The sequence below is a fragment of the Aegilops tauschii genome, chromosome 5 (assembly GCF_002575655.3).
Source record: "Aegilops tauschii subsp. strangulata cultivar AL8/78 chromosome 5, Aet v6.0, whole genome shotgun sequence".
In the NCBI taxonomy this organism is placed as follows: domain Eukaryota; kingdom Viridiplantae; phylum Streptophyta; class Magnoliopsida; order Poales; family Poaceae; genus Aegilops; species Aegilops tauschii.
In genome coordinates, this window is record NC_053039.3 from 398,359,452 (window position 1) to 398,374,989 (window position 15,538).

Consider the following 15,538-nt stretch of genomic DNA (forward strand, 5'->3'; position numbering starts at 1 on the left):
AGTCGTCAGATCCGTTGGACATCAGGCTATACCACAAGCGAAGCATATTTACACCGGTGTTCCACAGGTGTGAAGTGCATTAGCATAAGCTAGATTATTGACTCTAGTGCAAGTGGGAGTCTGTAGGAGATATGCCCTAGAGGCAATAATAAATGATATTATTTATCTCCGAGTTCATAATTATGTTTATGTTCCATGCTATAACTGCAATGATTCTCGAGTCTGCAATATCCACGAGGCTCGGAGGAAGACTCAAATGCACGTGTGGAATAATAAACGGTAAAAAGTATTCCTAGTCTGGCCTCTAAGACTAGCTCAAGTGTTGCATGATGATTCTGTTTTCCTGGTCATGGGCATGTCTATGCCAGCAACTTTGAGGGCACAATGTTAAGAGAACATTTGTGTTGAATCGACCCGGATTGATGTTATGCTATGAGATTCATTCGTCACAAGTTTATTGGTACATAACACAGAGATGGTTAACGTTTGCATGATTCCTTAGACCATGAGAGTATCAAGTTTCTTCATGCTTGCTTCATGAACTTTGGGGTTTGTTAAACGTCATCCGTAAATGGGTGGCTATTACGGCGGCTTACGGGTTCATGGAAAAGTGTGTCAAGTAACTTGATAGCTCAAGATTGGGATTTGCTCCTCCGACGATGGAGAGATATCTCTGGGCCCTCTCGGTGTTACGGTATCCATCATCGTCTGGCCAGACACTTTGTGATTTGATCACGGGGATGCCGGAACACGATAACGAGAAAAGAGAACAATACCGGTAACGAGGTAACTAGCATAGTGGACAAGTTGTTGATCCACAGGAATGCCAACATGTCTCACCTCGGGTATTTGTAACATATCGCGAAGCAACAGGAATAGCACACGGCAACTGGAGGTTCACTCGAATATTTATTCGTGTGGGTATAGGGGTCAATATGGGTGTCCACGGCTCCGATGTTGATCATTGATCGGAAGGGGTTCCGGGTCATGTCTATACTTCACCGAACCTATAGGGTCACACGCTTAAGGGTCATCTATCTGCTGAATACTAGACAGGGAGTCTGAGAGAAAATCACCGAAAAAGTTTCGGACAGCGGAATCGTACCGCAGAGAGAGGTCATCGGATAAGTTTCGATGATACCGAAAAGTTGTTTCGGGATACACCATTAAGTCAAATTGGTTTCGGCACATGCCTGATAATTCTTGGAGGATGCCAGAATCATTCTGGAAGCTTTTTGGAATTTTCTGAGATAAAAACCGGAAATGTTCCGGAGCTGCCGGAGCCACTTCAGATGCGTTTCGCAGATGAAAATCACTAAAACCGGAATTGTTTCGGAACGCGTTGAAAATCATTTTAGTGGGTACTAGAAATGTTCTTAGCCCACATAAATATTTTCAGTTCGATCAGACGCTGAAAAATGTCGTCGTGAATAGTGAAAATCAGCTTTATGGTTGCTTTATGGAAAGCCACCTTTTGGGGCTTTGCTCCAAAAGATCTTGGGGATGACATGGATGGATAGGAGCCATTTTTTGGGCCCCTCATGGGGGTGTGGCCGGCCACATGAGGTATCCCCCCTTGGGGACCCTCTTGTTCCTTGGTTTCACTCCTAGGTCCTTGTGGAAGGACTTCATTCATGTGCATTTTGGGTTTTTTGTGAAACTACCCTACCCCCTTGGGATTTCCTATAAATAGAGGTGGAGGGGCAGCCCTCCACATCCATCCCTTGCTCTCATACACATGCCATGCATTATCTGGCTTCTTCTCTCCCTCCCACGAAAAGAGTTTCGTAGAGCCGTAAGGCTGTCTGGGTTCCGGCAGGAACTAGTTCTGGACGGCGAAGCCCTGCTGGATAGATGACACCGTATGTGTGCAACTCTGTAGAGAGATCGTAGTTTCGGTCTTAGTTCGTGAGTGCCTCCCGAAGGGCTGTCCGTGTGACCGTCCGAGTTTCGAAGGTCCTCCCGAAGGGCTGTCCGAGTGACCGTTCGAGTTTCGAAGGTCCTCCCGAAGGGCTGTCCGCGACACCGTCCGGGGGGGCTGTTCGACCGCCTCCCGGAGGGCTGTCTGAGGAGCAGATGAGGGTACACATCCTCGCGGTTGGGAGGTTGTAAATCCTAGCTGCGGGGATCTGCACCGCCGATCGTCATCGACTCTACTTCCCGCTGCGCTACGAGTCGGTAACGAAAAAATATCAAACCATGTATGCAGTCTCCATAGTGGTCCTGGGCTGGTGCGTAGGTCGGAAATTTTTTGTTTTCTGCTGCGTTCCCCTACAGATCAAACGTGAGCTGGACATTCTCATTGTCGTTTCTCTTGAAGCGGTTGAAGAGGTTGCGAAGAACACTGATCCTTTGATCTCTCTGGGTTGAGACGCCTTCATTGACCTTGGAGAGCCAGTCCCAGACTAGCTTCGACGTTTCCATAGCACTCACACGGCCATACTGTCCCTTGGTCAGATGACCACAGATGATGTTCTTGGCAGTAGAATCCAGTTGAATGAACTTCTTGACATCAGCAGGGGTGACACCTTCACCAGTCTTGGGAACACCATTCTTGACGACATACCAGAGGTCGACATCAATGGCTTCAAGATGCATGCGCATCTTATTCTTCCAGTAGGGATATTCAGTTCCATCGAAGACGGGGCAAGCAGCGGAGACTTTGATTATCCCTGCAGTCGACATAGCTAAAATTCCAGGTGGTTAAACCGAATCACACAGAACAAGGGAGTACCTTGCTCTGATACCAATTGAAAGTGCTAGTTATCGACTAGAGGGGGGTGAATAGGCGATTTTTATGAAGTCTTCAAAACATGAGAGTTTCGAAGACAAGCAATAGAAATGAAACTATTGATATGAAGCGGAAGGTAGACTACACTAAGCAAGCCATAGCAAAGTATTCAATGAAGTGAAAGCATGAAGACTAATAGCAGCTAGGTAGTAAAGATCAGGATGGAAGATAGTATGAAGCCGAATAACGAAAGTAGTCACACAGTGAAGTCAAACAGGTAGTGCATGCAGGCAGTGACTTCACGAAGACAAACTGTAAGTAAAGAGAGGGAGAGGATATAACCAGTCACTTGGTGAGGACAAAGGATTTGTTGGGCCAGTTCCAGTTGCTATGACAACTGTACGTCTGGTTAGGGAGGCCGAGATTTAACTCAGAAGACCGTGTCTTCACCTTATTCCCCTTGAGCTAAGGACACCCAGTCCTCGCCCAATCACTCTGGTAAGTCTTCAAGGTAGACTTCCAAACCTTCGCAAACTTCGTTCACCGGCGATCCACAATGACTCTTGGATGCTCAGAACGCGACGCCTAACCGGCTGGAGGATTCACAGTCCTCAAGTGTAACAAGTCTTCAGGCCACGCAGACAGAAAGACTTCAGTGATGCCTAACACTCTTTGGCTCTGGGTGTTTGGGCTTTGTCCTCGCAAGGATTTCTCTCTCTCAAAAGCTTCGGAGGTGGGTTGCTCTCAAACGACAAAAGCCATGCACTAACTCTGAGCAGCCACCAATTTATGGTGTAGGGGGTGGGCTATTTATAGACACTAGGCAACCCGACCTGATTTGTCCGAAATGACCCTGGGTCACTAAGGAACTGACATGTGTTCCAACGGTCAGATTTCAAACACACGCGATAGCTTGACTTGGGCTACAAGTAAAGCTGACTCATCCAACTCTGGATAAGATTTGCTCTCATTGTCTTCGCTCGAAGACATAGGATTTGGTTGAGCATCACTTCAGTCACTCTGACTTTGTTCACTGGGACCCCACTTAATAGTACGGTGGTTCCTATGACTCAACAAAGAAGAAAAGGAAACAACAAAACAATTAAGTCTTCGCGCTCCATAGTCTTCACACGATGTCTTCTCATATCATAGTCTTCAATGTGAATATCTTCACATACCACAATTGTCTTCAATGTCTTCATACATTTTTAGGGGTCATCTCCGGTAGGTAAACCGAATCAATGAGGGACTACTACTTGTGTTATCCTGCAATTCTCACAAACACATTAGTCCCTAAGCCAGGTTTGTCGTCAATACTCCAAAACTAACTAAGGGTGGAACTAGTTGCACTTACAATCTCCCCCTTTTTGGTGATTGATGACAAACTGGTTGAAGTTTTCAACATGTATATCACATACACCTTTGTTCACCTTGCCATCCCTCTTATCCGCCAAATACTTGGGGCAGTTCCGCTTCCAGTGACCAGTACCTTTGCAGTAGAAGCACTCAGTCTCAGGCTTAGGTCCAGACTTGGGCATCTTCACTTGAGCAGCAACTTGCTTGCCGTTCTTCTTGAAGTTCCCCTTCTTTCCTTTACCCTTTTTCTTGAAACTGGTGGTCTTGTTGACCATCAACACTTGATGCTCCTTCTTGATTTCTACCTCCGCAGCCTTTAGCATTGCGAAAAGCTCGGGAATTGTCTTATCCATCCCTTGCATATTATAGTTCATCATGAAGCTCTTGTAGCTTGGTGGCAGTGATTGAAGAACTCTGTCAATGACACTATCATCAGGAAGATTAACTCCCAGCTGAGTCAAGTGGTTGTGGTACCCAGACATTCTGAGTATATGTTCACTGAAAGAACTATTCTCCTCCATTTTGCAGTTGTAGAACTTATTGGAGACTTCATATCTCTCAATCCAGGCATTTGCTTGAAATATTAACTTCAACTCCTGGAACATCTCATATGCTCCATGACGTTCAAAACGATGTTGAAGTCCCGGTTCTAAGTCGTAAACCATGGCACGCTGAACTATCGAGCAGTCATCAGCTTTGCTTTGCCAGACGTTCTTAACGTCATCAGCAGCATCTGCAGCAGGCCTGGCACCTAGCGGTGCTTCCAGGACGTAATTCTTTTGTGCAGCAATGAGGATAATCCTCAAGTTATGGACCCAGTCCATGTAGTTGCTGCCATCATCTTTGAACTTAGCTTTCTCTAGGAACGCATTAAAATTCAAAGGAACAGTAGCACGGGCCATTGATCTACAACAACATAGACATGCAAAATACTATCAGGTACTAAGTTCATGATAAATTAAAGTTCAATTAATCGTATTACTTAAGAACTCCCACTTAGATAGACGTCCCTCTAATCATCTAAGTGATCACGTGATCCAAATCAACTAAACCATGTCTGATCATCACGTGAGATGGAGTAGTTTTCAATGGTGAAAATCACTTTGTTGATCATATCTACTATATGATTCACGCTCGACCTTTCGGTCTCAGTGTTCCGAGGCCATATCTGCATATGCTAGGCTCGTCAAGTTTAACCCGAGTACTCTGCGTTTGCAAAACTGGCTTGCACCTGTTGTATGTGAACGTAGAGCTTATCACACCCGATCATCACGTGGTGTCTCGGCACGACAAACTTTCGCAACGGTGCATACTCAGGGAGAACACTTGTACCTTGAAATTTAGTGAGAGATCATCTTATAATGCTACCGCCGAACTAAGCAAAATAAGATGCATAAAGGATAAACATCTCATGCAATCAATATAAGTGATATGATATGGCCATCATCATCTTGTGCCTTTGATCTTCATCTCCAAAGCACTGTCATGATCACCGTCGTCACTGGCGTGACACCTTGATCTTCATCGTAGCATCGTTGTCGTCTCGCCAACTATTGTTTCTACGACTATCGCTACCGCTTAGTGATAAAGTAAAAACAATTACAGGGCGATTGCATTGCATACAATAAAGCGACAACCATATGGCTCCTGCCAGTTGCCGATAACTTTGTTACAAAACATGATCATCTCATACAATAAAATTTAGCATCATGTCTTGACCATATCGCATCACAACATGCCCTGCAAAAACAAGTTAGACGTCCTCTACTTTGTTGTCGCAAGTTTTACGTGCCTGCTACGGGCTGAGCAAGAACCGTTCTTACCTACGCATCAAAACCACAACAATTTTTTGTCAAGTGTGTTGTTTTAACCTTCAACAAGGATCGGGCGTAGTCACACTCGATTCAACTAAAGTTGGAGAAACTGACACCCGCTAGCCACCTGTGTGCAAAGCACGTCGGTAGAACCAGTCTCGCGTAAGCGTACGTGTAATGTCGGCCCGGGCTGCTTCATCCAACAATACCGCCGAATCAAAGTATGACATGCTGGTAAGCAGTATGACTATTATTGTCCACAACTCTTTGTGTTCTACTCGTGCATATAACATCTACGCATAGACCTGGCTCGGATGCCACTGTTGGGGAACGCGGTAATTTCAAAAAAAATCCTACGCACACGCAAGATCCATCTAGGTGATGCATAGCAACAAGAGGGGAGAGTGTTTTCCACGTGCCCTCGTAGACCGAAAGCGGAAGCGTTATGACAACACAGTTGATGTAGTCGTACGTATTCACGATCCGACCGATCCTAGCACCGAAAGTACGGCACCTCCGCGATCTGCACACGTTCAGCTCGATGATGTCCCACGAACTCTAGATCCAGCTGAGGTCGAGGGAGAGTTTCGTCAGCATGACGGCGTGATGATGGTGATGATGAAGTTACCGACACAGGGCTTCGCCTAAGCACTACAACAATATGACCGAGGTGGAAATCTGTGGAGGGGGCACCGCACACGGCTAAACAATCAACTTGTGTGTCTATGGGGTGCCCCCCTCCCCCGTATATAAAGGAGTGGAGGAGGGGAGGGCCGGCCCTCTCATGGCGCGCCCAAGGGGGGAGTCCTACTCCCGATGGGAGTAGGATTCCCCCTTCCCTAGTTGGAGTAGGAGAAGAAGGAAGGAGGAGAAAGGGAGAAGGAAAGGGGGGCCAGCCCCCCACCCCAATTCAGATTGGGCTTGGGGGGGTGCGCCCCCACCTTGGCCGCCTCCTCCTCTCTCCCACTAAGGCTCAATAAGGCCCATAGACTTCGGGGGGTTCCGGTAACCCCCCGGTACTCCGGTAAATGCCCGAACTCACCCGGAACCATTTCGATGTCCAAACATAGCCTTCCAATATATCGATCTTTATGTCTCGACCATTTCGAGACTCCTCGTCATGTCCGTGATCACATCCGGGACTCCGAACAACCTTCGGTACATCAAAACACATAAACTCATAATACCGATCATCATCGAACATTAAGCGTGCGGACCCTACGGGTTCGAGAAGTATGTAGACATGACCGAGACTCGTCTCTGGTCAATAACCAATAGCGGAACCTGGATGCTCATATTGGTTCCTACATATTCTATGAAGATCTTTATCGGTCAAACCGCATAACAACATACGTTGTTCCCTTTGTCATCGGTATGTTACTTGCCCGAGATTCGATCGTCGGTATCTCAATACCTAGTTCAATCTCGCTACCGGCAAGTCTCTTTACTTGTTCTATAATGCATCATCCCGCAACTAACTCATTAGTCACATTGCTTGTAAGGCTTATAATGATGTGCATTACCGAGAGGGCCCAGAGATACCTCTTCGACAATCGGAGTGACAAATCCTAATCTCGATCTATGCCAACTCAACAAACACCATCGGAGACACCTGTAGAGCATATTTATAATCACCCAGTTACGTTGTGACGTTTGATAGCACACAAAGTGTTCCTCCGGTATTCGGGAGTTGCATAATCTCATAGTCATAGGAACATGTATAAGTCATGAAGAAAGCAATAGCAACAAACTAAACGATCATCGTGCTAAGCTAACGGATGGATCAAGTCAATCACATCATTCTCTAATGATGTTCCCGTTAATCAAATGACAACTCATGTCTATGGCTAGGAAACTTAACCATCTTTGATTCAACGAGCTAGTCAAGTAGAGGCATACTAGTGACACTCTGTTTGTCTATTATTCACACATGTACTAAGTTTCCGGTTAATACAATTCTAGCATGAATAATAAACATTTATCATGATATAAGGAAATATAAATAATAACTTTATTATTGCCTCTAGGGCATATTTCCTTCAGTACCAACAGGCGGTGAAGAAGCCATCTGATTTTGGCCATTGTTTGGTGCTATTGGATGGCAAACCAAAGTGGCCACAACTTGTGGATGATTTCAAGGCGAGCAAGAGGTAGAATGAGATGGATCAAGCTCTCATCAATCAATTGGGTTGGATGGAGAAGAGGGATAAGTTGTAGGGGGGATGCAAAAGCCACTGTGCAAATGAATAACCGACAAGTGGTGGGACACAAGTGGTAGAAGGCGAGGGCCGCCCATGACACTGCGGCGACAAAAATTTCCACCACATGGATGGGCATTTTTTCCATAAGGGAGAACAAGAAAGATGAGAGGTACAAACTCATGTAAGATGCGCAAAAAGAAAGGATGGATTGAGACTGAGAGATGGTGAACAACAAAAGTTTGTAAATGAGAGCAACAAGTTAGCAATTCAGAGGGAGAAGATATAATTGGAGAAGAAAGGGGCGTGTCTAAAATGGTAGATCGAGAAGGCCCGGACTTTTGGATCAATAGAGATTGAGAAGGAGAGGTCACAACTTGCTCGAGACATGGAGGATTCAAGGATAATGTTGGCTAATGCAAGCCTATTGGATGACCAAGCAAAGATATGGCTCATCGGGAAGAAGAAGGATATCAAAGAACATAGAGAGTATGAGGCGGCGAGAGCAACAATGGTCGTAGTGGAGCAGATGGCATGGATGGAGGTCGAGCAGGCAGCGGGGATGGACGCGGCAAAGATGGTGACACGACTGGTGTCCGGTTAGTGATCCCTCAAGGTCAAATTTGAATTTCATTTTGGATTGTCCGGATTGTTGAACTATGATTTATTTTTCTTTGTTGCATCTGTTGTGATTAATTTTTCTATATGATCCACATGCATGGATTTGAGGGTTTGAATTTGAGGTGTGTGGCAGCCCGGCAGCCCATGTGAGGGGTCGTCTGGTGCTGTCCACAGGCGCGCATGGGCGCATCCGCGAACGTTTAGGGAGTGGATTTGCCAAGTCCGGTTCTACATGCTCTTACATCCACTAGTTTGCAACCATAGGGGCGACCATGATGGAATTCATCCCACTACGGACCACTTCATTCCAGTAGTCAACATCTAGAGATTCATAAGCTTCTCAAATGAAAATGGGAGTATCATCCATGAGGTACACAATGAAATCGTCACTAAAGGACTTTATGGTCCTCTATCTCTTGCTCCTAACAGGAGCTTCATTGTCTTCCTCAATAGGATTTTCATCTTATGTTCCCTCTATTTCTTATATGCAACAGTTTGTCATTCCCTAATCTAGGTCCCCATGCCTCCTCCTTGTTGTCTGTGTCCCTCCTTGTATCAGGCGAGGATGATGGGAGAGCGGTTGCTGGAATCGGAAGGTTTGGCAGGTGGTGCCAGTGGAGGGATGGAGTGGAGTCGTGAAAGCCGGGTCGGTGAGGTTGACGAGAGGGAGGAACGTCCCATGAGAAAGCTGACGAGAAGGAGATTGAGTGGACAAGACCGCTAGCAATGGGAGGTGGCGCTGGCAAAGAGATGGGGATTGAAAAGAGGAGGATACGTGCCGCCAAGGAATGGGGTGGATGAGGACTGGAGAACATTGGACAGAGTGTGCACGCGCAGAGATGAAGTTGAGGACGGCAGATCGTCTGTGCTCTCCAGGGCATCCTCGAAGAGGAATGGGTAGCACGACGGCCACCACAATAATGTCGACACCGGTACCGAGGCCGCGGGTGAAGGGCATGTTGTGTGGAGTGGTGATAAAGGTGACGTCAGACAACAACCAACAGTCGTGGAGGTGGCACGCGAGACATTAGGGACGACGGAGTAGAGAAGGGCACCTATCATTTGTTTTCCTAACCGCCTACGATATATTCGGAAGCGACGACGAGTCATGCGTTTTCAAGAGGTGTGGTTTTTTACGAGATTGCCATCGCGCGGACGAGAGAGATGGGATCGTAGGAAGGGGAAGAAGGTCAACCATCACGATGACCACGGACTCTTCTTTAGTAGTAGAAATACAATTTTGGTTCGGTATCACCAAAATTTCATCCCTTGGGAAGAACCCAAAAAATCAAGAAATTTCTAGCTCGGTAAAATCAGAAATATTCATGGCGCATTTGCAAAAAAAAAAAAAAAATCATGGTGACTCCATATCCTCCTTCAGTCTCTTGCCACAACACAGCCTATTCAGCTCAGGTACTTGTCAAACGAAAATATCTCATCTCTTCATCCAAAAAGAAACGAAAACAAGCCAGCTAGTACTTGTGGGTGCTGGAGGTGGGCTTGGTTGAAGAGACAGAGGCAACAGAGCGGAGCAGCGCCAACCCAACCACCAAAGGCATTGAAACCTCCAAGCAACGCCTAGACGCAACGCAAGGAAGAAACGAAAAGCTCCTCATCAAACCGTACCAGCACGGCATATTTTTCTCCGATGCCCATCCTTCCATCGCCCCGCAACGCCGCAACAGGATAAGATCACATCGCAGATGCACAGTCATCATAACATATCATATCCTATCCCTTCTCCCACCCCCACACCTAACTTATCCATTATCTAATCACGCCTGAGACCATTAGCATTAACGCATCGATTACTACAACTGCTTCTATAGTAGTACTAGTACTAGTGTAGGACTCCACATCACACACAGCGACACAAACAGTAACATATGCTTCCCTTCGTCTCCTCTCCTTCTTCACCTTCTCCTTCAGACTTGTCGCCGAGAGAAATCAAAATCCCGGAGAAAAGAATGGTTAAGTAAGGTGAGCCATCAGAAGACAAGCCCAGCTCGTGCGACGCACCGACGCTGCTGTATGAAAACAATGCGAGAGCAAGGTTAAAAACTTCAGATGCCAAATGGGACCTTGTCGCCGTGATTGCGATCCATGATTTACTTGATTTATCTTCACTGCTACGTTTCACCCACTTCCCCAAGGCCAAGAGAGACAAGCGGGGTAAAGCAAGCGGTACGTGGCAACCCGTTTCTGTTCTTGCCGCCCGTTCGGCGCAAACATGGGGCGTAACTTTTCTTAGAAAACGGAACAGAAACAGTCGCCGTGGTGACAGATCGACGCACCACGCAGATTGCCGGGGAAAGAAGCGTACCCATGGATCTGCCTTTCTAGGCACAAAGTTACCGGTACCTGCAAAAGCGCCATCTTTCTCTTATTTCTTCTTGGGATTGATTTAGGCTGTCTGATTCTTCCTCGTTGGTGGCCATCTCAAGGCACATTTCATACTACCATTATCATCCCTTCCCACAGGGCAAAAGCATTAGGGCGACCTACCCACTTGGTGGTAGCACAATCATGGCGGAGGGGGATCCCCTATCCAGCAAATCAAATTTGCATCAACAAATTGTATATATATGTTTGTACAGGGCGAAAGGATCAGGAGCGATGCCATTAATTAACTAACTAATCTTATCTCGAGGATCGTTCATCATTAGTTAATGATGGCCAGGGTGTTGGATCAGTTCGGTTCAGTTCACCGGAGCAGTTCATACATGTCTGCGTACATCAGGTGAACGAGGTCAACGGGATCCAACTGATGGATACAAGAACACAACGAATTTAGCTCAAGACACTTACACATGCTCTTGCGATTACTTACTTATATATAATTAAGGAGTAAGTAGTAGTAACAGATCTACGGGACACAAGACAGATCAATGGCTGCGAATTCGCAGCTACTGATTATAACTAGCATCACCGCCGTTTCGAAGGTCTGACAGTGAATACGATCTCGGCGACCTGAAGCTGCCGCCCCTCCTCGCCGCCGATGCGCCCATCTGGGTGTTCACGCTGAGCCTCGGGGGCGGCAATGCCGGCGCCTCCCACCCGTTCTTGCCGCGGTGCTGCTCGTCGGAGCCGGAGTCGGAGTCGTCGTCCTCCTCGCCTTCGTCGCCCTCGGGGAGGGCGTGGTCCGGGGCGAGGAGCGGGGGCAGGTAGGTGGCCGTCGCCAGCGAGCTGCAGGAGGCGCGCCGGGACCAGGTGGCCAGGATGCGGCGGCGCTTGTTGAAGGGGTTCTCCGGCTTGGCGAGCTCCTTCACGGCGTCCCGCGCCGCCGCCTCCGCGAGGCTGGTGAAGGACTTTGACTTTCCGGCGTAGAAGCTCGACAGCCCGTTCCTGCAAAATCGCCAAGAAAAAGAAGGATCAATTTTCCATACTCCTCTTCCTCTCTCGATCAAATCAATTGCGATTGGGGAACCGATGATAAGCTGTGATCTCTAGACAAGATGAAACCTCATACGAATTTCCTACTCGCACTTTCGCAAATGGATCAAAGAATCCCCCCAAAAAAGATCTTTTTTTCCTCATTTTGGGCAAGCAAAAAAGAAGCATATTCAGAGAAGCATTTGACTCACTTGATGGGCAAGGAGTCCTCCAAGGCGTCCAGGCAGCCGAGCCCGGGCTCCTCCTTGAGCTTGCTCTCCACCTCCTCGTCCTCCCCTTCCCCGCCAACCTCCGACGAGGAGTCCTCCCCGATGGAGGAGCTCGACGGCGACGGGGCGCCGATGGAGGAGCTCTCCGTCAGCACCTCCTCCGCCTCCTCTTCCTCCTCCTCCTCGATGAAGAACCCGTCGCTCATCTTCTTGCCGAGCAGCTCATCCCCCTTGGTCCTCCCCGATCCGGGGAACCCGCCGAAGGGCCGCGCCACCGCCGTCGACATGTCGGATGTGTCCGTCCAGGAACAAGGACAACACCAACTCAGCAGCAACTTGTGTAAGAGAGAGAGAGAGAGAGAGAGAGAGGAAGAAATGGGTGATGGGATAAGATAAGAGCAACGACAGGAGAGGAGTTGGGTAGGCGGGGTCTTTGTAGGCTCATGGCATGGGCGCCCACCACCGCCAGGATCCTCTGCGGCCAAGTATGACCCAATGCACCACTCTATTGCCGGAAGTGTGTTGTACACAAGCCCCTTCTAGATGCCTCTAGAACTATTCGAACTTTCGTGTCGAACAAACATCCGCTCGAGTGTAAGAACAGGTCGATAACCTGGAAACTGACGCGGCTCCCCTGATGTGCCGTTGACACACTGGCATGTGGACCAGGGCCCACATGTCAGTGGCCCCGTGTTAGGGGGCAGTACGTCAGACAATCCCGCTCCCCTGGAATCAGGGATGTTTTGCCTTGTACTAATTTGACCATGTTGTATGGTGTGTCGGTGGGGTTTAGGGGTACGTGCACGCCGGAAAACTTTGGTGTCGTCAACTTTAGTTTGGTGGTATCTCTCTCAAGAAACCTCTAGAAACGTTTAGAACATCCATGCCAACAAACATCTGTTAGTGTGAGAACATGTCGATAACCTACAGCGATGGGTTGTTTTCGTGAGTTAATCATGACCTTTTACTAATATGTCCATGTTTTATTGTTTGTCGGTAGGGTTTAGGGTTATGTGTACGTCCGAAAAACTATAGTGTCGTCAACTTTAATTTGGTATTATCTCTCCCACGAAACTCTCGAACGATTCAAACTCTGACTCCAACAAACATCCGCTAGTGTGTGAGAACATGTCGATAACCTAGATGTCCATGTTATATCGTTTGTCGGTAGGGTTTAGGGTTACGTGTACGTCCGAAAACCTATGACGTCGTCAACTTTAATTTGGTATTATCTCTCCAAAGAAACCTCCTGAACGATTCGGACTCCCACACCAACAAACATCAGTGTCGATAACCTAGAGTGAGGGTTGTTCCATTAGTTAATCATGACCTTTTACTAATATGTCCATGTTATATCATTTATCGGCAAGGTTTAGGGTTACGCGTACATTTAGAAAATTATGACATCGATAACTTTAATTTGGCATTATCTCTCTAAAGAAACCTTTAGAACGATTCGAACTCCCACAGCAACAAACATCTGCTAGAGTGTGAGAACATGTCGATAACCTAGAGTGTGAGATGGTTCCATGAGTTAATCATGACCTTCTACTAACATGTCCATGTTCTATCGCGTGCCACTATGGTTTAGGGTTACGTGTATGTCATGAAAACTATGGTATCGTCAACTTTAATTTGGTATTATCTCTCAAGAAACTTCTCGAACGATTCAAATTATTGCGCCAACAAACATTCGCAGGAGTATGAGAACTTGTCAATAACCTAGATCAAGGGATAGTTCTGTGAGTTAATTTCTACTAATTTGTCCATGCTATATTGTGCGTCGATAGGGTTTAGCGTTACGTGTACATCTAGAAAACTATGATGTCGTGAACTTTTATATGCCTTCATACATGCCACGGTATCAACGTTGGTATAGACAAAACAATCTTTGGTAGTAATTATATGTTCATTTCAAACTCATTGGTTTATCCATACTATATCCAATGCACTACATTGTTGCATGAAGTGTGTGCTATACAAACCTGGCTTGCTTGAATAATGGATGTTGGCACATGTCTCAACCGCCCCATTTTATAATTACTAATTTGTCGATCTATACCGCAACATTGTAGGGTTTAGGGTTACTTGTACACCCACAAACTATGACGCCCCCAACTTTAATTAGGTTTTAGTGCACGGTGCACACTGACCATCGGTAGGAGAAAACATAACATTTGGTATTATCTCTTTATAGATACCTCTTGAACTATTTAATCTTTCGTGTCGAACAAACATCCTCTTGAGTGTAAGAGTTGGTCGTTATCATAGAACGAGGGATGGTTCCATGAGTTAAACGTCACTTATACTTATCCTCCATCCATATTGGAAAGAAAAGGCGTGAAATCCTTAGCGCGCACATTAAGGAGGGTTGACAGCGGGTGATTTTTTTTCTTCAGATTTACCTATATAAAGTTACCGGCCATTTTACTTGATTACATTTCCGACACCTTTATGCCACCCATCTCCTTGAACGCAGGTACGCCGCTCTTCTGTGAAGCCCCGCGTCAGTTCTTACATAGTTCATGCCGAGACAGTAGGAAACACGTTAAGCAGGGGCACTCCCAATGCATAGACTTTTAACGCGCTATCCTAGTCGGTGATGTTTTTTGTAGACAATCAAACCAATGTGTTGTGTCTTAAATGTTATATATAAGTGAGGGTGTACCTCATTTCACTGGTTGTAGGGATTTTGCTCACATCTCAAAATTGTGGTCTAGTTGTGGAGAGAGGAGAGAAGGAGTGACAAACGGGGGAGAGAGACCACACTGAATCAGAGAGTTTGATGTCAGTGCAGAGAAAACAAGCTAAGATTCTTATTTCCGTTGAAATGCAATCCCCCTCCTCTGTGTCTATTCTTTAATTAATTTTCCGCATCGGTATTTTACTATCAGATAGTGTTAGGAGTAAGTATTTGGAGTGCCTCGAAATATTTTAGACGAAAGGAACAAATTTATTGGGGGGGGGGAGTTTGGAGAACACACACCATTTTTGGCTCCTAACACCTTATTCTCACGCAAAAAGGGAACAAACATGCATCCAGTTAAAAATGAGAGGGGATATTTAGTTAACCTTTCAAGATGTTTCCCTTTTTACAATGGTCAGAGCTGCCAATTGTAATTTAGTCAGACTACTTGCCCTTGGTGCTCTCACAAGCTTCTCTTTTGCTTTTTATCGATGCATGTTCACCTAGGGGTGGAGATTGAGAAACTTCTG

At 46.5% G+C, this 15,538-nt stretch overlaps 1 protein-coding gene across 1 annotated transcript; it reads right to left on the reverse strand.

Moving 5' to 3' along the window:
• Positions 1 to 11,281: 11,281 nt before the first annotated feature.
• Positions 11,282 to 12,784, reverse strand: LOC109766937 (uncharacterized). The gene is made up of 2 exons (XM_020325690.4): positions 12,305 to 12,784; positions 11,282 to 12,065 (listed from the first exon to the last, which is right to left on the reverse strand). The coding sequence occupies exons 1-2, from the start codon at positions 12,607 to 12,609 to the stop codon at positions 11,627 to 11,629; spliced, it is 744 nt and encodes a 247-aa protein (XP_020181279.1). The 5' UTR covers positions 12,610 to 12,784; the 3' UTR covers positions 11,282 to 11,626.
• Positions 12,785 to 15,538: the final 2,754 nt, after the last annotated feature.

Bases quoted from the DNA above. Each gene is read 5' to 3' on its own strand.
- LOC109766937 (XM_020325690.4), bottom strand. From the start codon at position 12,609: ATGTCGACGGCGGTGGCGCGGCCCTTCGGCGGGTTCCCCGGATCGGGG. The intron at 12,066-12,304 runs GTGAGTCAAATG...GCGATTTTGCAG, and splicing joins GAGGACTCCTTGCCCATCAA to GAACGGGCTGTCGAGCTTCT.